The 23,427-nt window shown below is 36.9% G+C and overlaps 2 protein-coding genes across 2 annotated transcripts in view; one reads left to right on the top strand and one right to left on the bottom strand.

Moving 5' to 3' along the window:
• LOC120415840 (cAMP-dependent protein kinase catalytic subunit PRKX-like) overlaps positions 1 to 20,596 on the top strand; it is a 154,326-nt gene extending 133,730 nt beyond the window's left edge. Inside the window, exons 4-8 of the mRNA XM_039577476.2 lie at positions 1,512 to 1,680; positions 9,790 to 10,145; positions 10,453 to 10,634; positions 16,130 to 16,207; positions 20,459 to 20,596. Of these exons, the coding sequence (XP_039433410.1) occupies positions 1,512 to 1,680; positions 9,790 to 10,145; positions 10,453 to 10,634; positions 16,130 to 16,207; positions 20,459 to 20,584 (911 nt within the window). The 3' untranslated portion in view covers positions 20,585 to 20,596. The remainder of the gene's footprint in view (positions 1 to 1,511; positions 1,681 to 9,789; positions 10,146 to 10,452; positions 10,635 to 16,129; positions 16,208 to 20,458) is intronic.
• A 711-nt stretch (positions 20,597 to 21,307) lies between these two features.
• Positions 21,308 to 22,498, bottom strand: LOC120415841 (uncharacterized). Its single transcript, XM_039577477.2, has 3 exons — positions 22,156 to 22,498; positions 21,910 to 22,099; positions 21,308 to 21,856 (listed from the first exon to the last, which is right to left on the bottom strand). The coding sequence occupies exons 1-3, from the start codon at positions 22,356 to 22,358 to the stop codon at positions 21,647 to 21,649; spliced, it is 603 nt and encodes a 200-aa protein (XP_039433411.1). The 5' UTR covers positions 22,359 to 22,498; the 3' UTR covers positions 21,308 to 21,646.
• Between the last annotated feature and the right edge of the window lie 929 nt (positions 22,499 to 23,427).

Raw genomic sequence — 23,427 nt, 5'->3', positions numbered from 1 at the left:
ATGAAAGAAATAGATTTGTAAAAAGAAAATATATGAAATGACTAGAAAAGCCAGAAAAAATTCTTTGAAAATTTAATAAAAAAAAACTAGAAGCAGAAACAAATAAAATAATACCGGTTAATGCAAATTTTAGATTAAATTTCATGTTTTATTTCAAATGTATTTAAAAAGATATCTTTGAGTTACTTCTGCCAGCTGGGGAAAATCGACACTAAACTCAAAATAGTTACAGGACATTTTAAAGAAATAAATTTGGAAATCGGTGTACTGATTGTTCTGTTCCTGTTTTAATGAAGTCAATCAAAACATTATGGAAAAAAAATGCATCAACAGCTGCCTTAATTCGATGAAAAATATTTTTATATGTTTTTTTCAAATTCAAAATCATAAATATACGCTAAATACGTGAATAAATAGAATTAAATAGAAAACATTCAATATTTTAACAATTTTCCCTAATAAGCCAAATGAATAATGATATATGCCGAGTAAAAATTTTAATGCTTTAAAATTCTTATCGATTACTAAGTAATAAACTTGTTATCTGTTTCCACAACCAAGTCTGAATTTCCAGAATAAAAAAATCGTTTTTTTCTATTGCGGGAATTCCCGGGACGAATTATTAAAAATCCCGGGATTCGGGAATTCCCGGTTTTGGAAAAATCCCGGGATTTTTGTCCCGGGAATTCCCGGGATGGACGCACTATTAAATAAACACAATTTATTGAAATCTTTATAATATAAAACTTTTAGCAATTGTAATTTTATTTGAGATAAAAAAAAACATTCAAAAAAAAATTTAAACTTCCTAATTTCTGGAACTTGGGCCACAAAGTGATACCATTTGACAGCCTGAGCTGGCCTACAGGTCATTAAAAGAATAAATTTGAACCGGTTGAGGCTTAGCACGAGTCATCCTTGCCGGAAACACGTGTCCCACAGCCTCCACGATGGAAGCTCGGTAGGGGGAAAAGCCGCCCAGGGGGCAGATTTGTCCTTCCGAGAATTGGCTTTTGCCTGGATGAGGTGTTTGACTTTGCATGTAATCCCCGTTTCCCGGGATCGATTGACTTTGCTTTTATCCCTCTGGAGATTGAAGGACGCGTCCTTCACTTTTCACCTTTTGCGCCGCGACGACGATGATGATGGTGATAATGATGAGCTGGGAGAAACCCTTTTCCCGGAAAACCCCAAATCAATTTCAAGATGGGGTTGGAAAAGTGACGCCAAGGCACCCTCAATTGTGTCGCACTCAATCAATTTAAGAGTCGATTTCAAAGCTTGAGAGGGGGGCAGGGAAGAAGGTACAGGCTGGGCAACAAATTGATTAACGATACACCGGCGGCCGCGTGTTTACGTGATAGCCAATCATAAAATATTCCATTCATCAATCAACTGTCCCCTTTCCCCTTACTATTTTTTCTTCAATAAACACGACATAAAAGCGCGTGTGCGAGTGTTTTAATTTCACTTTAACTGACAATTGCTTTTTTTTTATTTCTTTGTTACAGGAACCGGAACGTTTGGGCGGGTGTGCCTATGTCGGGACAAAGTGACGGACAAGTACTGGGCCATGAAGATCCTCGCGATGGCCGACGTGATACGGTTGAAGCAGATCGAGCACGTCAAGAACGAGAAGAACATCCTGCACGAAATCGACCATCCGTTTATCGTCAATATGTGAGTGATTGTTGTTCACTTTTCTGAAAAAAAAAATGGAATTTGGTTCATAACTACATAGAAAAGCTTGCTTTTATGTAGAACGTTCTGTATTTCTTTATCCATTCTAAATCAAATTAACAATAAAAGGAAAATGAGATTCTCTACAAAATCATGGCATAATCAACAACTGTTAACACAATAAAACTAATCTGTAAACCCCTGAAATCAAAGATTGACTCCTAAGTTTGTATTGGACCAATTTCTCAAGTCCTCAATCTAATCTAGTCTAATCTAATCTAATCTAATCCAATCCAATCCAATCTAATCTAATCTAATGTAATCTAATCTAATCTAATCGAACACAAGCCAGTTCGAAGAAAGCCTCCGGGGAGAACTTGTGGATAGATTACGCCTTTTATTTGGATGAAATTACTTTCATCGATTCCTTCGCCATTATAATAGTCCTCTACCATTTTTTTTTCGCGATCTTTAATTTTTTTTGCCTTTCTTACAAAAGAAAGGTTTAAGGTTTGCTTTTGGAAAAACGCTTTTCTCAGAAATCTAAAAATATCGTGCACGGCGAGGATTCGTCCGAGGAAAAAATGAAGGTTTAGATGCGCTCTTTCGATTGAATTTTGGCCCGAAACCCGGAACTCAAAGTCTGATTTTTGAGAGCTCTTTTTCTGAAATACATGAGCGATGTCTGTATCCGCTCTTAAAAATTTGTGTCTTCCATCACTGGAAAACCGCTCGTAAAACCCACCATTTTTATATTTCAGATTTGTAGCCGTGGGGTCGGAGACGAACATTTTATTTTTCGATTCACAATTTTCGACCAGTAAATGTGGTCAAAGCCATTTTTAGAGGCATTTTTTGGACTATTTTACAGATAACACTATCAAATTAAACGAATTCAGTTTCAAACAAAAAGCCATTCGAAAACATGCGCCATAAACTGATTGGGCCCAAAATTTGAAGCTTTTCCAAAATGTATTTCCAGAGATATAGCCATTTTAATGTTTTTCGTCTTATTTTTACCCTATTTTTTCTTATTAATTTTTTGGTTTTATACAGAATCATATACTGAACATCAAATTCGAAGTCCCAGCTCGTTCTCGCTCGAAAGCTCGACAAGTCGTCAAGTCGAAGCTTCAACGCCAGCGCTTGTACGCTGCGCGTGAAAGTGTTCTTTCTGGCTTCTCATAGTACACTGAAAATACGCCACACTTTTTAGTCAAGTGCCCAAACACTTGAATGATTCAATAAAGCCACATCTTAGATCTAATTTGTTTGTGTTTGAATTTCAATCCAATCCTTGATATCCAATCCTTGATAATCAAGTGTTTTAGCGATTGACTTTTTGGTATTTTTTGACACCTTATTTTCATTCGGGTGGATCAAACTTTTCAAGTGTTTTGCTCATGAATTTGCCCCACTGTGCTGAACTATTCAAAGTGATGAGGAAAACACTTCTGGAGTTTTTTTTTTTAAAAGGACCTATAAACCAAATTTTAAATTTTTGCTTTTTGGGTGTTTTTAGAACCGCCTTGACTCAGGGGTATTCAAAAACACCCAAAAAGCAAAAAATGAAAATTTGGTTTATAGGACCTTTTCAAAAAAAAACTCCAGACTTGAAATTGATCTTGTTTTGATTTGAAATGCAGTTTCGTGACAGCTTCGGCAGACTTTGCTTCGTTTCTTCATTTGTGTTTTGGCGGTCCGGTGTGTTCGTTTTTCGCAGGCTTGATTGACCGCGTGAGTTCGCTGCCGCCATGTTCCTGTCCAGTAAATTTCTTGCCCGGTTTGTGGCCGCGAAGACGAGCATCTTCACAAGGCTGTGTCCGTATGGCCAGCGGAAGGGCTCGGTCTCCCGTACCCGGAAAGAGGCCAACTTTGGCGATATAGGTGCTTTCCGCAGATTCACCCACTTGGTGAGTGGGGAGAAAGATTTTTTTGTGGGGTTTTGTTTTGATTTTGGGATTTATTTTGTGTGATTTGCAGGAAGGATGCGGTTGAGCTGCAGATGCCGTACCAGGAAGCGTTTGATGAAATTAAGGAAAACACCCGCCTGGTGCTGGAGAATCGGTGAGAAGCTGGATTCGAATGCATTCCACCCAGGGGCCAAGCAATGCGTCATTCAGATGGTCAAGGCACAGTTTGATTAGATGGAACCGACCGCGGTTCCGAATCAACAAGAAGATTCCCCGGGGGCCTCCATCTCCGCAGAAAGCGGTGGTGGCGAACAACCCGAACCTGACCAGGAGGACGATCCTGGAGCAGGGACAACCGGAAGAAGAGACAATTCAACAACAACAAAAAAACAAATTTCCATTTTTGACAAGCAAAGTTGATAGAAAATAAAAGCGCTCAAATTAATTTTATGACGCAACTTCTTCTATTTTTAACAAACCGACATCCTTTTCTATTTCACACAAACATGGATTGATTATAGAAGGAAACGCCATTTAAAACCGATAGATATAATGTAGTTTTTCATGTGACACAACACATCAAATTCAAGTGTTGTGCTATTGAATTGACAGCATCTTAAGGTGCCCAAAATTCAAGTGTTTTGCGACTGATTTTTGAGTGCTCTGTACAGCAGGGCCAGATCATGTGTAGAACACTTCGTTAAGCTGTGTAAGTTTTGCTCAGTGTAGACAAAGTGCAATAGCGATTCATATCTTTTTATGTTTATCATAGACTAACAATAAAGACTGAGTATCCTTCATTTTTTTCTAAAAATGTCAATCCAATGTTTTTCTTAATTAAATTTAAATATCTTGCGACAAATAATTAAAAAAATAAATTTAAAAAAAATGGCATTCGAATTTTAGCCTAAAAAGATTCGAAGCTTTAGGTGGTATCATTATGTTTCTGAAAAATTAATTGCACCAATATATTTCTCGGAGTTTTGTAAGAAAGGCTCTATTTCACCTCTGGTGATATTAAATCGGGTTTTTCATTTAGAGGAAGCTTTATCCTTGTGAGCAATTCCAGCCCAAAACAGGTACTTTCTTCTCGACCCTCTCCGATTTCAATGAAATTTTGTAGACATGTTACCCTAGGCATAAATAAGCCATTGTTGTGTATATGGAGCCAGTTACACTCGACAATGACATTTGAGAAGGGCGTAAGTGTGTTAAATATTTTTGTGTTTCGTAATTTAAATATTGCTGTATCTCGAAGCCGTTGCATCGTATCAAAAAGTGGTCAAAGACAAACTTGTAGGAAATTTGACGGGCTTTCCGAAAAGATACACTTAAAGAAAAAAACACTCCAATATTATGAGATTTTTTGATTTTTAAGGATAAAAGTCAAATTTGAAGGTGAGCCCACGTTTTTTTTCGTTCGTGGTCAAAGGCAATCTTATGGGAAATTTGGACGAGCTTTCCGGTAAAAATATTTTCGAGACTGAAAAATCAAGTCTGTCTCATAGAAATTGCCAAAAACCATCAAAAAACCAATTTTTTCATCATTTTTATTTTTAAAACCGCTGTAACTTCACAAGGATTGGACTAAGGACAATGGTCAATATGGAGGCTTGTATTTAAAATTGTATGGAGAATCGACTCTCGTCGGTTTTTGAAAATTTTGATGTTTAGAGCACTTTTGAAAAAAAAAACTGTTTCAGTAAATGATTTTTGTATTTTTTAAGTGAGTTGCTCCATCCTGCATTTTTCGTGAGTATTTTTGTAACATCTTAGGTTATTTTCACAAAAAAAAATTGAACGTAAAAAAATCGTGGGCTCACCTTCAAATTTGACTTTTAAACTTAAAAGTCAAAAAATCTCATAAAATTGGAGTGTGTTTTTCTTTCAGTGTATTTTTTTCGGAAAGCTCCCCGCATAATCAAATATCAAAGGTGAAACTGTCGAAATCATAAGAAAATTATTTCTGGTATGGTTACCATTTGTGATATTGTTGATATAATGTCACGACCATATAACAAAATTAAAATGGTACTATTTCCCGAATTGTTACACTTATCTTGACATATTCGAATGGTTGATTTTTTTTTCCTACAATTTAATGAACGGTATCTATTCGTCATACGATTAGGATGGTTCGAAACAGCTATTGTTAGAACATAATAGTACTGTAGCCGGTATGATAAAAGTTATGATACTCGGTATGATTTAGTCAAAGAAACCTAAGCGGAAAATTTCCTAAATTTCCTAAGTCCTAATAATTGAAACAATTGCACAACAATTAATGGTACGATATAATTATTCCTCATATGTTTGGTATTATTTCAAACAGTTTTTGTATGATTGAGCCAAAAATAAATTTTAGCGAAAATTTTCTTAAGTCCCGATGATTCAAACAATTGTTCAACAATTCATGAAGAAATATAACTTTTCGCCTTATGGTAAGGATTTTTCGGAACAGCTATTGTTAAAACATAAGGGTGCCATAGCCGACGTAGTATTTCCAACTTGAAGCTCAGCGAAAAACTCTTTAGTCCCAATAATCCAAACAATTGTATACAACAATTCATGGAACGATATAACTGTTCGCCAAACGCTTAGGATTATTTGAAACAGGTATTGTATGATTGAGCCAATTGAACTACAGCAAAAACAAAAATCCTAAGTCCGAATAATTCAAATAATACTTTAACACTTCATGGAACGATATACCTGAATTCAGCGAAAATTTTCCTAAGTCCCAACAATTCAAACCATTGTTCAACAATTCATGGAACGATATACCTGAATTAAGCGAAAATTTTCCTAAGTCCCAACAATTCAAACCATTGTTCAACAATTCATTGAACGATATACCTGTTTGCCATATAGTTTGTATGTAAAGCTAATTTATTTTCGTGATAATTTTTATAAGTCCAAATAATTTAAACAATTGATTGACCATTATCAGAACGATAACTGTTCGCCATGTGATTGGTCTATAATTTATTTGTATGGTTCTACCATACATGTTACGATATATTTATGATAAATTTTGAGGCCACATTTCATAATAAAATGCATTTTAAACCGCCAAACGTTATGTAACAGAGATAGCTCAATTAGATAAGGCGGCAGCACAACGGAAGAATCAACAGGAGACATCATCATCAAGCGGAAACAAATCCCGGACATTACAAAAAAAAAAACGCTCACCATTAATAATCATATACTTACCATTCCCGTTGAATCCATAGTTCCCCGAACATTTGTAAAGTTTATTTTTTGGCTCCTCCCTTTTCAAATGGTGTCGGTAAGTGTCGGTAAAGCAGTTCACAATTTAAAATCATATTTTATTAATTTGTGGTACGGTTCACATAAAATAAGAATTGAACAGTTTGGGGTAGGGTATGGCTATGATCCACGAAAAAAATCCCTTGTAAAAATGTATTGTAACATTACCTAACGACCTATTTAATAAATTGTAGGATTGTTTGGGGAATGGAAAATGTACGGTTGTACCCTATTTGGTGTATTATTAAGATCATTTAGGAAAAATCATTCGCCAAATGGTGACTGTATGGTTGTTGACTATGCGGGTCGTCAATTTTCCTACATGCTTGTCTTTGACCACTTTATGATACGATGTAACGGCTTCGAGATACAGCAATATTTAAATTACGAAATATAAAAATATTTAAAACACTTACGCCCTTCTCAAATGTCATTGTCGAGTGTAACTTGCTCCATATACACAAAAATGGCTTATATAAGCGTAGGATAACATGTCTGCAAAGTTTCATTGAAATCGGAGAGGGTCGGGTACAACCGATTCCCTATTTGAAATGGAATTGCTCTTATGTCAAAAAAAACAATTATGCATCGTTTGTTTTTCCATACAATTTTGCGGACTGGTCAGTATTGGAACTAAAAAGAACAACTCGTCTCTTTGTATGTATTCATACCAAATGGGTGAATGAAGAAGGGATTTTCATATCGATATGGTGTCTTCGGCAAAGTTGTAGGTGATGGTTTGGACTTTTCAGAAAAAGGTACTCGGGAAAACAATTTGCATTTTTTTTATTTCACTGTTTATGACTTGAAGTTGAATTCCCAAAATGTGTATTTTTTTTAGTTTTACGAAAAAAATCTAGCTTTAAAGATATTTTTTTAAAGTGTTTTTTTATGTATCGAAAATCCGACCTTTTTTAAAATATTTTTTTTCGTAAGCAAAATCGAATTTACAATCGAAAAGTACTCAACCTTTTTTTGATAAAAATGTTCCTGTTTAGCTTTGCGAAATTTGTGATCTTTTCAATAAAAATATTTTTATTTTTTTAAATTGGGCAGTTCTCTACGGAATCGGTCTTTTTTCTTTAATTTTAATTTTTGTATTTTTTAATCCGGCTTAAACTTTTTTGGTGCCTTCGGTATGCCCAAAGAAGCCATTTTGCATCATTAGTTCGTTCATTTGTCCATTCAAAATGATATGTGAAAATTAAAAAATCAGTATCTTTTGAAGGAATTTTTTGATCGATTTTGTGTCTTGTAGTTGCTAGTTGCTGAGATATTGCCATGCAAAGGTTTAAAAACAGGAAAATTTATGTTTTCTAAGTCTCACCTAAACAACTCACCATCTTCTAACGTCAATATCTCAGCAACTAAAGGTCCGATTTACAATGTTAAATTATGTAACAATCGTTAAATTTTTACGATCTTTTTGAAAACAATATTTAAAAAAAATCAAGACTAACATTTCAAAAGAGTGTAATATTGAATGTTTGACCATTTTATAATTAGTCTTGATTTTAATTTTTTTGAAAATATTGTTTTCGAAAAGATCGTAAAAATTTAACGATTGTTTCATAATTTAACATTGTAAATCGGACCTTTAGTTGCTGAGATATTGACGTTAGAAGATGGTGAGTTGTTTAGGTGAGACTTAGAAAACATAAATTTTCCTGTTTTTAAACCTTTGCATGGCAATATCTCAGCAACTAAGGGTCGTATCAACAAAGTTCAAAAGAGCAAAATATAGAGAATTTTCTCAGCTTTAAATTTTTTTTTTTCAAAAGTGGGAAAACATGGGCACTAATTTTAAAAAATGAATAGCTGCGACTATTTTGAAAAAATTACCGAAAAACGGCTATAACATGAAAACGGTGCACTTCGATTTTACATCGAAAAATGAAGTTGAAAAATTTTTGCGTCTAATATTTCGATTTTTTTTTAGTTTTATTGATTCAAAAAATTATAACTCGATCAAATATTTTTTTCCCATTCTGGAAATTTCGGAAAAGTTGGCAATTTATGTGCCATAAAACATATCAGAAAATGAAAAAAATAAAAATAGTATTTTTTGCATATCAAGTTTTAGTTTGAAATAGTGAAATTAAATATCACCAAAAAAAATTTACCGTGTATCATTTTTTTCAGTGTAGTCCTTATCCATACCTACAACTTTGCCGAAGACACCAAATCGATCGAAAAATTCTTTCAAAAGATACAGATTTTTGAATTTTTATGTATCATTTTTGTATGGACAGCTGCCAAATGTGCATGGAAAAGTATATGGACAAACTAATGATGCAAATGGCTTCTTTGGGCATTCCAAAAAAGTTTCAGCCGGATTAAAAAATACAAAAAAAAATCGAATGACCAAAATCTTAGAGAATTGCTCCGTTCCTTTAAAAAAGCTCTAGATATGGTTATGCCACCGACATAAAATGTATGTTGTAGGACTGTAGGTAATGGATGTAATTTCGACCCCAGTCCTTTACTTGAAAAATGTATTTCTAGTGTTTTTTTTAAGGTCCTACGAAAAAAATAGTTTTGCTTTTTGCGTGTTTTTAGAACCGCCTTGAGTGAGGGGCCACCCAACCACCCAAAGGCAAGAAATAAACATTTTGTTTAAAAAACTTCAATTTTTCACACGAAATGGATTGTGCTGCTGAGAGTATCAAACCCGCACAGAGAACCATGCGTCTCCATTAAAATCTTCAGGAAGCTTATGTTACATGGAGTCACTTGGTACTTCAAGAGGGCACGATTCACATAGCAAAGAGTTATTTCCTGAACCATGTTTTGGGATTGCATTCGAAAACATACGTTATATTTGAACAAGAACTTTATCTCTTATCTTAAATATTTAACCTTAATTTTCATCTCAACAAAGAAAATAATATATATTTTTTTTTTCATTTTCCCTCATTTCCAGGCGATGGCACGCCAAGGACGACTGCTGTCTGTACATGCTGTTTGAGTACGTGAGCGGTGGCGAGCTGTTTTCGTACCTCCGGAACGCGGGTCGGTTTGACAACGGGACCGCAAACTTTTACGCGTGCGAAATTGTGCTCGCGCTGGAGTACCTTCACCAGCTGCAGATCGTCTATCGGGACTTGAAGCCGGAGAACCTGCTGCTCGATCGGGACGGTCATCTGAAAATCACCGACTTTGGGTTCGCCAAAAAGCTCAAGGACCGAACGTGGACGCTGTGCGGGACGCCGGAATATCTGGCACCGGAAATCATTCAGTCCAAGGGTCACAACAAGGCCGTTGATTGGTGGGCATTAGGTGAGTAGTGGAGGTATTGGAAGATTTGAAGTAAAATAAATAAAAAAAAAGTACAAAAACCAAACTGATGTCTAGGTCTTGGTTATCCACAAATGATTAATTCACGTGAATTTGTCGTGACATCGTGCCCCTCTGAAACGCAAAAGACAGACTACCGACAAGCAAAAAAAAAGAGAACCGCCAAATCCATTTTGATTAATTACTACCGCTGTACTGTGAACATTGGCTTACGTTGCGGGCTTGGACCATCATCAATTTACGTTTGTTAATTCTACTCTTTTCTGGTTTTTTTCATTCGTTCCGCTAGGCGTGCTGATCTACGAGATGGTCGTCGGATATCCACCCTTCTACGACGATAATCCGTTCGGCATCTACGAGAAGATCCTCAGCGGCAAGATCGAGTGGTCGCGGCACATCGAACCGATCGCAAAGGACCTGGTCAAGAAGCTGCTGGTGCAGGACCGAACGAAGCGGCTGGGGAACATGAAGGTAGGAACAGGGAATAAAATTGTTTTGGAGTTTTAACAATTTTAAATTATATTACAATATATTTTTTTATAAAGATGCCTTTATCCAAAATAAAATAATTCTCTAGAATTGTGCAATTTTTATAAGATGTTTGATTTTGTATTTTTATTATTATTGAAATAAAACTTCGTTCGTTCCTTTGCTGTGTCAAAAGAAGACATTTTGCACAATTAGTCTTAAGCTGGCCGAACGAAATTGGGGAAATATACCCTTTCCAATCAAACGCCTATCTTCGTCATATGGAGAGTTTGATGCTTGATTAAAGCTCCAAAAATACTATTTAGGCTGTAAACTTACCAGCAACAGCACGGCCTCGAGTAAGTACGCAAATGTTTGCTACTTACTGGCCAATAAGACCAAATTTAAAATGCACTTTTGATCATAATTTCTATTTTGCGAGACCATTTCTCATCATTTTGTTGGCACACACAGTGACACACGCGAGAAACCCTCAAACGCTTAATGAATATCGCCAAAATCAACTTTTCACTTTCGCTTACTTTTTCACGGCGCTTTCGATACAAAACTGCCCCCAACTTTCGGCAACATGTTCTTTTGCACATTAGTTGGTCACTCACTTGAAAAATAATCCCGAAACATGTAAATAATTAGCAAGCGACATCAAAAAAACAAACGCGCCAAGTCTTTTGACGTTTCTATTTTGACGACCCATTCCAATCGAAGGCTGGAAAAAACCGAGCGAGAAGCGAAGGCAAATAAAGAACAAAGGGTGGCCACCAACACCACCGGCAGCGCCTGTTGGAGTGAGCCAGTGTTGCCAGAAAATTTTCTCTATAAATGCTATTTTTCGTGAGTGTTCGCTTAAAATTTCATCAATTTTGGCAGCACTAAGCAGACCCAAAAGAACGCTGGAAGTAAAAAAAAAACTAAGCTGAAAATAGGAAAATGGGCGTGGCCCAATGCATTAGTTTGATTAGAAAACATTTTGGAAATATATTTTTTTGCAAATGTTTGTAAAAGGAATAGAATAACTGGTAGTAAAAGTGAAAATAAACATAAATGTCCACAAAAAGTTGCTCTACTCGTTGGTGTAAGGTTTTAGAAAAGCTCAAGGAACACTCCAGATTATCCAGCATAATTCAAAAACGACCGCTTATTAGGCTTAAAATGGGTTTATTTCCCCTAGTCATGAATTTTTGATTTAGTGTCTTTGGCACTTCTAAAATTTATGCCCCTAAACATTTCTTTTTTATTTCCTTGTTTTTCTAATATTATTGTTTTTGGAGACTGAAAAAGGAATTTTTGAGCTAGAGTTCAGGCTGTTATAGTACAAATGTTATGATGTTTAGAAAAGAAAAGCTATTTGGAAAATCTCGACCATATGGTTATACAATATTTGCAAATTAATTTGCATTTGCCAAAATTATAAACAAAATCCTTTTTGCTATAGAAAATAACTCGTTTTTAATAAATGGCACCGTTTCAAAATTAAATGCATTAAATTAAAATTTATGTTTATTATTTATTTTTTTGCGACGAACTGTGAAAAAATACTACAATTTCCTTTTTATAGATTTCTTTAAAGTCTCTTAAAGTTTAAATTTTGTGAAAAATCTAGTGCCACCAAACTAGCCTTAAGTTTCCAACTACACTCAAACCCCGATGGCTTGACATCAACTGTTGTCAAACAAACGGGGTCACTTTTTAATTTGACATCCCTTTTACACGGAGTTCTGACACACTATAAGGCTTTCTAGTCAGAAATTTACCAACACATTCAAAGTATGTTTACATGACAGCTGGACGTTTGTTTGCATCAGGTTTCCTATCTCTTTCTAGCAAATTTTTTTTGTCAAGCAACTTCTAGCTGGTTTATTTGACTGATTGCCCGATATGTCAGCCAACATACTTCGCAGGGCTGTGACAGCTACAGCTCGATCATTGTTTGCATCAGGACACTGTGACGAGGAGTTCGTCATTTTTGAGTTAAATTATATTTTTTTCACTGGGCCTAGAAAGCCTTATTGACTAACTTTTGTTTTGATAGTGTGCGTGAGTGCCGTGTAAAAAATGACAGATCGTCACTTTTTAGTTTGACTTTGTCAAACAAACGGGGTTCAAATTAAAAAATGTCAAACTTAAAAGTGGCCAACCACCGAGGGGTTAAGTGCGTTTGTTTTCGAAAATTGAACAAAAAAATAATTATAAATTTTATTCCAAACTTTTGCAATTTTGAGGCAAAAGTATCACAAAATTCTTTATACATTACAAGCTGTACCCGACAAACTCCGTCTTGTTTTTTTTTTCGTTTGTTGACGTTTATAGATTGTTTGCTAATTCAGCCTCCTGTGATCAAAATTTAATTTACGTAACTTTTCCCATACAATCTGCAGATTTTCCGGAATCGGTAACAAAGAACACCTCGATCCGACGCTCCGTATTGAACTGATTCGCGTTCGAACAAAACCGTCGAAATTTTTTATTTATGTTGAATATTAATGTCTTTTTCCGATCTTTGGTCCAACAATTCAAATTTTCCAAAAAGTCTAAAAGTGCCCTGTTTGATTACACTCAAACCCCGCTGGTTTGACACCAACTATTGTCAAACGAACGGAGTCACTTTTGGCACCCGTTTTACACGGAGTTCACAAACGTTTGTTTTGATAGTGTGTGTGAGCGCCGTGTAAAAAGTGACAGTTCGTCATTTTTTAGTTTGACTTTGACCAAACAACGGGGTACAAACTAAAAACGTGTCAAACGAAAAAGTGACCAACCACCGGGGATTGAGTGTATTATTTTTTTTAATAAAATTACAACAATGAACGTTATACAAAGTGTTTTAAGGCTCTGAAAGGCATCATTCCCGATCGGCCATTTGGCGGCCATGTTTGTTTTAGAAAAACATTCAAATCTTGAAGGTTTTCTTTGTGTTGTTTGTGGAAGCAATTTATTTTAATTTTTTCATTTCAATATACTATTTCTGGACCCTAAAAATTACAGTCTTAAATTTTTTAGATTATTTTGTTTAGGTTTTGGGAATTAAAAAACATAACATTTTCCTAAATTAAATCTTGCATTTTTATGTTTTCAAGAAATACGAAAATAAAAAATATCAAAAATTTAAAAAAACGAAACGAAACTATTGGCACTACGCCCCCCGGGGCATGGCCTTCCTCTAACGTGGGATTTCTGCTCCAGCGCCTCTGACGAGACAGGAGAAACCGGGACCGACGTTTTACTTCACCATCCGATAGAAGCTCAGTGGATAAGGCGGGAATCGAACCCGCGTCTCATAGCATCATCGGGATCTGCAGCCGAAGCCGCTACCCCTGCGCCACGAGACCCACCACCAAAAATTAATATTTTTTTTAATTTTTAAGAATTTAAATTAAAAAATTGGAATAAAAAAACATGAAAATTAAAAAAACAATTGAAATTAAGAAATTTCACTTTAAACAATGTAAGAATGTAAGAATGAAATATTTTAAATTCATAAAATTAAATAAAAAAACTAAGTTGACTTTATAGCTGTCGGCCACCATTGCTAGTACCAACCACTAGTGTCTTCCTTTTATCTACAAGGACTTCGCCGCCCTGGGCTCCTAAGTGTATGAAAGTATGGCACGGAGCGACGGCGCCGAATACCCATATTTACACAAAGAATTCTAGAGCGCCCGCCGCGGGATTCGAACCGGCAACCTCTGGATTGTGAGTCCAGTGCGCGGTCCGATTGATCCACACGGGCGGGACAAAATTAAATAAGTTGCATTAAAAACTAGAAATATCAAAAAAATTAAAAATTTTGGGAATTTTATAATTCAGAAACTTGAAATTTTCAGCAATGAATAATTAAAGATTTGTATAACTATTTCTAGAGTTTTTTTCATTATTGGAATTCGAGCGAGAAGAAGGAAAGCATTTCTCGCTCGCGAACGAGGGAGAGAACTTGTAGTAGGGTAGGGTAGTCATCAATGAGACACTTTTGGTTTTCAACTTTCAACGATTTTTCTATTTTTTTCATCAGCATGTTTTAATGAGCTTTTAGTTGCATTATCATTCTTTTAATGTGTATTAACATTGACAAAAATATGAAATCGATCCGACATCTACAGCCAGAGTTATTCAACTGTCTCATTGTAGACGCACTTGGCAGGAATAATGAGACAGCTGGGGAACAATGAGACACTCTACGAAAATCAACATTTTTCTAGCAAAACATCATGTTTTTGTATTGTTCCATTGCAGGTGACTTGCCTTGAACATTTTAGAACAATTTTGCCAACATGAAACTTTTAATAACAAAAGTTACACTAAAAAGTATTTCAATTTTGTAAAATCCATATATTAATACCAAATAACTTTGTATTTTTAGTTAAATGAAGTTTAAACTCTATAAATATGCCAAAAATCACTATTAATTCGTGTTTTGAAAGATTTCCATCGATTTTGAAAAGTTTATTGAAGAAAAATCAAAGTGTCTCATTGTTACCCATGGGCTGAAATGAGTGGGGAACAATGAGACAGCCCTGGATTCTGAGTATATTCTAAATTTTGGCCAAATCTAATGAAAGGACATTGTAGCCCAACTTAATGCCTATAGAACGTCGAAGAAATTTTAAGAAATATTAGTTTTGGTGTAAATGGCAGCCTACGAGCGAAAAAGTTTTTTTTGTCCATAATTTACTTTTACACCCCAGAATCAAACATTTATGAATTTCTTTTCAAGGGAGCGTCCATAACCAAAGCCACTAATATGGCAGACGTGTATCTAGTAGACACACCTTTCCCCCAAATATGAGCCTGATTGGTTGAAACTACGACTTGTGAGAGCCATTTTATCATTGTTCCCCGTGTCTCATTGATGACTACTCTACCCTACTTTTCTCTTCTCGCTCGCGCTTGCATTTTCATTAGCGTTCTCGCTCTCGCCGCGAGCGCTCGCGAGCGCCTCGTGCTAGCCGTTCGCCCCAAGCTAGCAATTTGTTGTATACAGGCGATGGTATAGAGGTGTAACCTCAATCGCTGTGTTGTTTTTTGTTCATTTCTGACACGTTCAACTTCTCGCGAACGGGCAATTCTGGCTCGCGAGAAAGCCCGTTCGCGAGCGGAGGAGAGCACGGGCAATCGGTGAGTTTCTCTCGGCAGCTCAAGACTCGCGGCGAGAACTCGAGAGAGAAAATTTTCTCGCGAGAGCGCGATAATACCAACACTGGTTTTTTTTAAAGGTTCAATAAGCTATTTTAACAGTTGCACTTGTTAGCATTTATTTATTTATTTTATTTTTTTGGTTTTTCGGTTCATCTAGCAAAACAATGTAATCAGGCCAATGTAAGAGTGTAAACAAAGAATCTGTCCTGCTAATTAAGTAATTAAAAAATTTAGGAATTTCACGTTCCTTGTGATCTCCGTGTATAGCTTAAACGAACTGAATAATTCTGTTAAACCAACTTACCTGTATCTTTTTTTAACACATTTCTTCTTATTTCCATTTCCAGAACGGAGCGGAAGACATCAAAAGGCACCGATGGTTCAAACACCTCGACTGGGACGTGGTGATAAACAAGAAACTGAAGGTAAGTTGTATCGATGCGTTTATTAGAACACTCCTGGAATCAGGGCAGGACAAGTTTTCAAACCAGTACAAAATTCAGTTGTCAAGAAACAAATTCGATAACGCAAAAACAGAAACAGAGTAACAAAATCAAACAAAAGAAAACAAACTCAACGCTTTCGTTCAAACTCCACCTCCCAAAACCTTCGCCGCGACCTGCGCTCGCTCCAGCGTCCACGCTCCCTGGTGGATCTGTCCGCACATCAGATGCTTAATCACCTGCAACTTCGGTCCCATGGCGCCCTCCGGATAGTAGCTTCCGTAGCGGTCAAAGAACGCGAACAAGTGCCGCAGCACGTTCGCCTCCGTCTCGGCGTTGTTTTTCCCACGGGGAGGGCGTTCGTTCAGCATCCGAAGTGCCTCCTTCGGGAGTGTCCCCTCGCGGACACACCAGGCCGTGTCGGCTTCGTCGCAAACCGGACAGCGACAGGTGTAGACGGAACTGTACGAGGGCATGGGTTCCCACCAGGTGGGGCCGTACGAGACGGTGATTTGGTCACCGGCGCGGATTGGCCGGATCACGAAGAACCGGAGCTTGCCGTAGCGTTGCTGGAAGAGGGCGTTCGGATCGTGGGAATGGTTGGCGAGGCAGGAGATTGATGAGACGGCGTTGACGTTGGTAAAGTGGACGAACTCCAGACAGTCCAGCGAGAGGGCCGTGTTCTTGCGGATGTAATCGAGGAAGGTGCGCACGATGAAGTCTTTTTTTGGGCCGGTGTTGGCAAGCTGATGGAGGAGCTGATGCTTGATGAACACGGCGTAGAACGCTGCGGCGGCCAGCCGCATGATGGCTTCGATTTCGGGCAGCGGTTGTTTGACCTTGGCCTGGTGAAGCACCTTCATGGCCTCCAGGATGCGATCTTCCTTGGTGTGGTCCACCGTGAATGGGTCATCCGTTGCTTCGGACTCGCAAAATGCCATCATCGCGTCCAAATTGTCCCCGAATGCGGACAGCAGATAGAAGAATCGCTTCGGTCCGGTGATCGACGTCACGTACTGCACGTGCTCGAGCTGCTCCACAAAGCCACACTGGAACCGATGCCAGTACCGGTAGTCCTGCTGTCGACACTCCTCACTGCAGTACATGGCATTTACACATCCCGGGCACGGAATCAAGCTTCCCCGGAAGAAGGCCGCACAGCAGCTGCAATAATGACGCCACGAACTCAGATGCATCAGCATCGGCTTCTCGTCCAAAATGATGTCCCCCGGCTTAAAGTCCCGCTCCGCGACCAGCCCGCGCCCTCCAAACTGCGGATAGCGTCGCATCGCAATCCCATCGGCGATGAACGGAATCTTCGGATTCGGAGCCACGTTCAGATCGAGGCTGTAAGGCAGAACCGTGCCCTTGGACAACCCAGCGGTCAGCCTCTCGCGGCATTTCTCCTCCCGCTCAACCAGCTTCGGCATAAACTTCTCCGGGTAGTGGTTCTCCCGAGCCAACCCAATATTAACCAGCGCGTACTCGTACTCACCCTCCTCAAAGTAAACCGCTGACCGATTCGCATAGCCCATCCCCAAGTGTTCCGATCCGGCCTCCGCGTAACAGATGCTTTCGTTGTACTTCGAGACGGCGTCATCGTACTGCTTGTCCAGGTACAGCCGGTTCCCCTGCTGGCGCAGTTTGGCCGCCTTCCGGTTGCACTTGGGCGGTTCCGAAACGACGAGCAGGTCGCCGCCACGGCGCAGCACAAAGTCTCGATAGTCGGTGACGTTCGATTTCGGCCGGAGCTTGCCAGTCGTGCGCTGATAGAGGGCCTTGAAGCCTTCGCCGATTTTGTTGGCGTCGAACATGATGACGATCACGGGAACGGGACAGAACAGAAACACGGGGATGTTCCGGGAAACACACGCGGTTTGGCAAACGGTTGCGACAAATCTGGCGCGAAAATTTTTATGCCTTCAAAACATCAACAAGAACTTACACGGAAAATGGAAATTATTCATAAACCTGTTTACCCAAATCTGAGCGCTCAAAAAACTACTCATTTTTAAACCGCTCAATGATTTTTGAGGCGAATATCCCAGTCAAGGCGTTTGTTGGAATTCTGGTCGAATTCTAACTTTTAAACATAAATAACCTAAATAACGCTAGGAAGGAACGCAAAAAATCATACAGAAAAATGCTCAATAAACGATCAATAAAGGGAGCACAAAAGAATTAAACTTTCTGGCAGATTCAAAAATTAAAAAAAATGTGATTCACAAACAAAAAAATGGAAACACAGATTATAGAAATTCAGAAATTGAATAAGAAATTCAAAAATATGTATTATTGCGGGTGTCAATAATTAGAGTTTACGCGCGGTGATACGACCGCAAGATAATGTGCGCATGACAGCCGCATGACAACCGCAGAACAAATTTTCGGCTGTTGTCAAAGGTTGCCTTGAGTTTTCAGCTGACTTTTTGGAAAATATTCAAAACAAACCAAGTTGACAGCCAAATCAATGCAGAATTTCAGTTCAACTTGTTGATTTTTACTATGCGGTAGTTAGGCGGCAATAATCTCCTGTTACTCATAGCAAAGGAGAAACGTGATTTTATCTCGCAATAAGCAATATTTGTAATATTGAAAAAAATATATATGCTACAAATAAAAAAACAGAGATAAAAAAATTTAAAAATCCAATGATGCATGTATTTTTTTAAATCGATAAATCACTAATTGAAATATTTACAAATTCAAAAAATCAAACATTAAAAAAATAAAAGTTTTAAATTTTAAAAAATAAACAATAGGGTACCGTCATCAGGGGTGACATTGGGTCTGGGGGTGAGATTGGGTCATACAAAAATACTGAAATTTGTATCACCCAATCTCACCCCCCAGACCCAATGTCACCCCTGATGACGATATCAAAAATTCAAACAAATAAAAATATACAAAAATAGAAAATATCAAAAGCCATAAAACCTTGCAGAAAACTGTTATTGTTACAATATAAAAATTAAAATAATTCAAAATCTAATCAAATTTACAAATTTCGTAAATTTTAAATTCAAAACTACAAAAAAAAATAATAATAATATCTAGGAATATGACAAATTTAAAAACAATGCTCGTACTTTATTCCCCGAAATCCTTGTCAAAATTTCAAAATCTCTAAATTCTCTAAATTTGAATTTCTAAAAAGTTTCTAACCTTACGACTTATTTTTTTCTACTTGAAGATGGCGGCAACATTTGGCAACATTTCAGAATTTGAAAAAATAAAATTGAGGAATTCAAGTAATTTAACTAATTTAAGGAATTTAAAAATTAAGAAAATTAAGAATTTTAAGTAATTTAAGGAATTGAATAAATTAAAGAATCCAAAGAACTTGGAACTTAAGGCTCTGGAAGGCATCATTCCCGATCGGCCATTTGGCGGACATGTTTGTTTTAGAATAACGTTCAAATTTTGATTCAGAATGTTTCAATCATTGTGTTGTTTGTAGAAGCATTTTACATATAGTGATTATTTTTTCATTTCAATTTACCATTTCTGGACCCTGAATAATTCATTGACAGTAATTGCCCTAAAAGTGAAAGACACCATCTACCACCCTTAGGAATCGAAGAAATTTGAGGAATTTAAGTAATTGAAGAAATTTAAGAAGTTCAAGACATTTGAGGAATTTAATAAAATTAGGGAATTTAAGAATTTAAATATTAAAGAGTTTAATAATTTATTAATTTAATAATTTAAGAAAAAAAGAATTCAAAAATTCAATTATTCAAAGTTTTAAGAATTTAGGAATTAAAGAATTTTAAAATTAAGATCTCAAAAAATTAAAGAAATTTAAGGAAATTACGGAATTTATGAAAATTAAGTAATTTAAGAGATTAATAACTTAAGGAAATTAAGAAATTTAAGTATTTAAGAACATAACAATTAAAGATTTTGAGAATTTAAGAATTTTAAAATTTAAAGATTTTAAGAAATTAAAAATATTTTAGGAAATTAAGAATATTGAGGAATTTAAGAATTTAAAAATTTAAGAATTTAAGAATTGAGGTATTTAAAAATTTAAGAATTTAAGAATTTAAGAATTTAAGAATTGAGGTATTTAAAAATTTAAGAATTTAAGAATTTAAGAATTTAAGAAGTTTGACTCAATAATTCAAAGAAAAAGTAATTTAAGAAACGACGCAATGAAACATGGTTAAAAATGAGTCAATAAATATTTAATCTTGTATTCAAAAACTTTTTTTTCATTTCTTTTTCCAGCCTCCAATCGTGCCAAAGTTCGTGTTCGAGGGCGACACCAGCAATTTTGACGACTACCCGGAGACGGACTGGAAGTCGGCCCGCTCGCTGGACAAGGTCGAGATGCAGCTGTTTGAAGATTTCTAAATATTTTAAAAATAGTGAATGAAACATTAAGGGAAGAGAACAAAAGAGAGAGGTGTTTTGCAGACATAAATTGATCCCCAAACTTCCCCTCAAAGCTAAGAAAATGCGTTAAACCAACTAAGAAATAGCTTTAATATTTAACAGAAGGGTTTCTAAACATCTAAATATGTGTAATGATTGTCACACAAGGCACTCGAAATGTATTCAACTTCAATGTGACTGGCAAATATTTCGTTGTAAATAATCATTCGATTCTGAAACAAAGAAAACAAGACCAATTTATGTGAAACAATTGAGTGTTCCCAATCAAAAGTGTTATCAAAATTAAAGGAAAGAATGTTTCTAAATAAGGCAGTTTGTAAGTGATAGTTAAGTTAGATTTATTTTAAACAACGTTTTGAGTTACTTAAATCCCCCTCCATATCTTAAGCTAAGTTATTTAAAACCCAAAACCATAAGCACACACACACACTCACTGTGATAGAGAGAGAAACAAGAGTTAAAAAGAGGGACAGGAAAATCCGCACGCGCGTGCTCCAATTCGAACTAATCCGTGCGGACGATTTTGAAACCACGCGCAAATCCTAGATTTTAGTACTTAGTCCTAAGCCCAAGCCAGTGTCTCAGTTTGCCCGGTTTTTCTCGCGTTCCTTTCGCACAAATTAAGCCTCAACACAAGTTTGCAGCTTAGCCATACATCGCGGAATTTTGAACGAGTCTTGATTGGAATTTTAAGTTTTGTTTTATTTTGCTGTTGATTTTACTCTGTTTTTGCCACAACTACAACTAGACTAGAGCAACGTTCGACGTTATAATCTAGCTTATTTGCTGTAAGGAAACGTTTTAGGCAACGTTCAAATAGAAGCTGTTTCATAAAATGTTAAACAAAAAATATCAACAATATCTTACCGAATATCAAAACTACAAATCACTAAAGCAGAAATAAAATCATTCATACTTCAATAAACAGAAATGACTATTTCTACAAAAGCAAAATCACCCTCCCTTACCCTAACTTTGCGTAACTTTTAACCACCTTAAAACTAAACCTAAAAAAAATCTCTAAGCGTACAGCATTCTTTCGATCCTCTCGTAAGACTCCACCTCCAGTCGCTCCAAATCCGTCGAAAACACCCACCGGGCGTCCCAGGACGTCGGGCTCGGCACCGCCGGACGGTCCTCCGCCGGCCGGATCCGGCTGTACGTACCCACCGGGCAGTCGCACACGCAAATCAGCGGCCTGTTTGTGGCACAAAAGTAGCCGCGACGTTTCTTCAAAACGAGGTCGTTAAAAAATATGTTAAATTTTAATCTAAAAAAATTACCTTCAAATCGGACTCGTTGAGGCGCGTCCGCGCCAGCTGGTTGCGGTCCTCTTGGAGTTGTTCCTGAAGAATTAATGCTTCCGGAGAAGGACGGGCTACGCCCGGAAGCCAGCTAAAAGATCGCGACGATTTAGGCGATTTCTCCTGTTTGCTTTTGAAGAGATTGCTTCGGGTGAAACGGCTCCAAAATCTGTTGAAAAAAAAGTTTTCTCAAACAAAAAATAAAATTGATTTTAATCTACTCACGATTTTCGAGTGTCTTGCCCCTCGGCCACACGCGGCGGTTCTTCGAACCTAGTCGGCAACCCAATTTCCTCGTAATCCACCGAGTCGAAGGAGTACGTTGTGGTCACTTTCTTGTGCAGGTTCCATTGATGCTGCTGCGGGAATCGCGTCTTCGTGCTGGAACGCAGCGTCAGCCGGCCAAGCCAGCGGGAAAGTCGGTTCATTTTGCTGCTGGAAAATGTTGCTGCGGATAAGAATCACAAAACCGTTTGAACTTGAACGTTTGAAGGAAAATCAACAGTGAAGATGTCAGTTTCCTATCCCCCGCTGAAAAGTGATTGACAGTTGGCCGGAGAAAGGGCTAACTTGACGCGCAAAAAAAGTGAGAGCGCCACAGACAACCAGACTTGAATTTTGAGAGCGAATTGTTTTTAGAGTTGAATGAATGAATAAATTAATTTTTTTGTACCCACCGGCAGCTGGAGACCCTAAATAGGGATACGTTAAACTCGTTTGGATACATTAAACTATTTGAATAAACAGTTTCACAAAAAAATATTGCACAGCAGTTTCACAAATTGCGCGATGCTCAAAATCTCGTTTTTAATCAAAATTTTATCAAACAGATTCCTACATTATATTTGCAAGGTAGTGTAGCTTGATTAGAACCCTGTAACATTGAGCGGATTGGTTATTTCGAATTTCTCTACTTCAAATGTTCGCTAAATGAAACGTATTCGAATTAAAAAGCACTCAACCGTCAAGGCCAGCTGTCAAACTGATATTGACGTTTCAACACCATTGTTCGACAATTTCCGAACACGTGGTTTCAAGCTTTTGACAGCTGTCAGCCGTTCCAATTAGCGAATTTGGATTCGCTCATTCGAATGCAGTTCCATTCGAATTAACGAATCCGCTCTGTATTTAGGAAGTTCAATTTTCGAGTGATTTTATAGCCTTTTCTCAGTGAAGAAGGCGAAACAGAAATTTCTTAATTCTAAAATTACCAAAAATCCAGGAATTCCATAGATTCCTTCAATTTTTGAAGTTCCAAAAAATCTAAAAAAAAAACTCAAACCACTAAAATTCTTTGAACTGTTAAAAATTCGAAATTTCCAGTAATGTCTATTTTTTCAAATTTCTTGAAATTTCATGAATCATAATATTTAAAAAAAATTAAAATAAAATAAAACATAAATATCTAAAATTCTAAAACTTCAGAAATTTCAGATTTCCTATAATTACTAAAAAAAAAATCTGAAATTCCTGTAACTCTTCAAATTCCAAATATCA

This window comes from Culex pipiens, chromosome 2, assembly GCF_016801865.2.
Source record: "Culex pipiens pallens isolate TS chromosome 2, TS_CPP_V2, whole genome shotgun sequence".
NCBI classification, from domain to species: domain Eukaryota; kingdom Metazoa; phylum Arthropoda; class Insecta; order Diptera; family Culicidae; genus Culex; species Culex pipiens.
Note: the sequence above shows the minus strand (reverse complement) of the source record. Positions and strands in the feature narration are given on the sequence as shown.

Bases quoted from the DNA above. Each gene is read 5' to 3' on its own strand.
- LOC120415841 (XM_039577477.2), bottom strand. From the start codon at position 22,358: ATGAACCGACTTTCCCGCTGGCTTGGCCGGCTGACGCTGCGTTCCAGC. The intron at 22,100-22,155 runs GTGAGTAGATTA...TTTTTTCAACAG, and splicing joins GGGCAAGACACTCGAAAATC to ATTTTGGAGCCGTTTCACCC. The intron at 21,857-21,909 runs GTAATTTTTTTA...CTCGTTTTGAAG, and splicing joins TCAACGAGTCCGATTTGAAG to AAACGTCGCGGCTACTTTTG.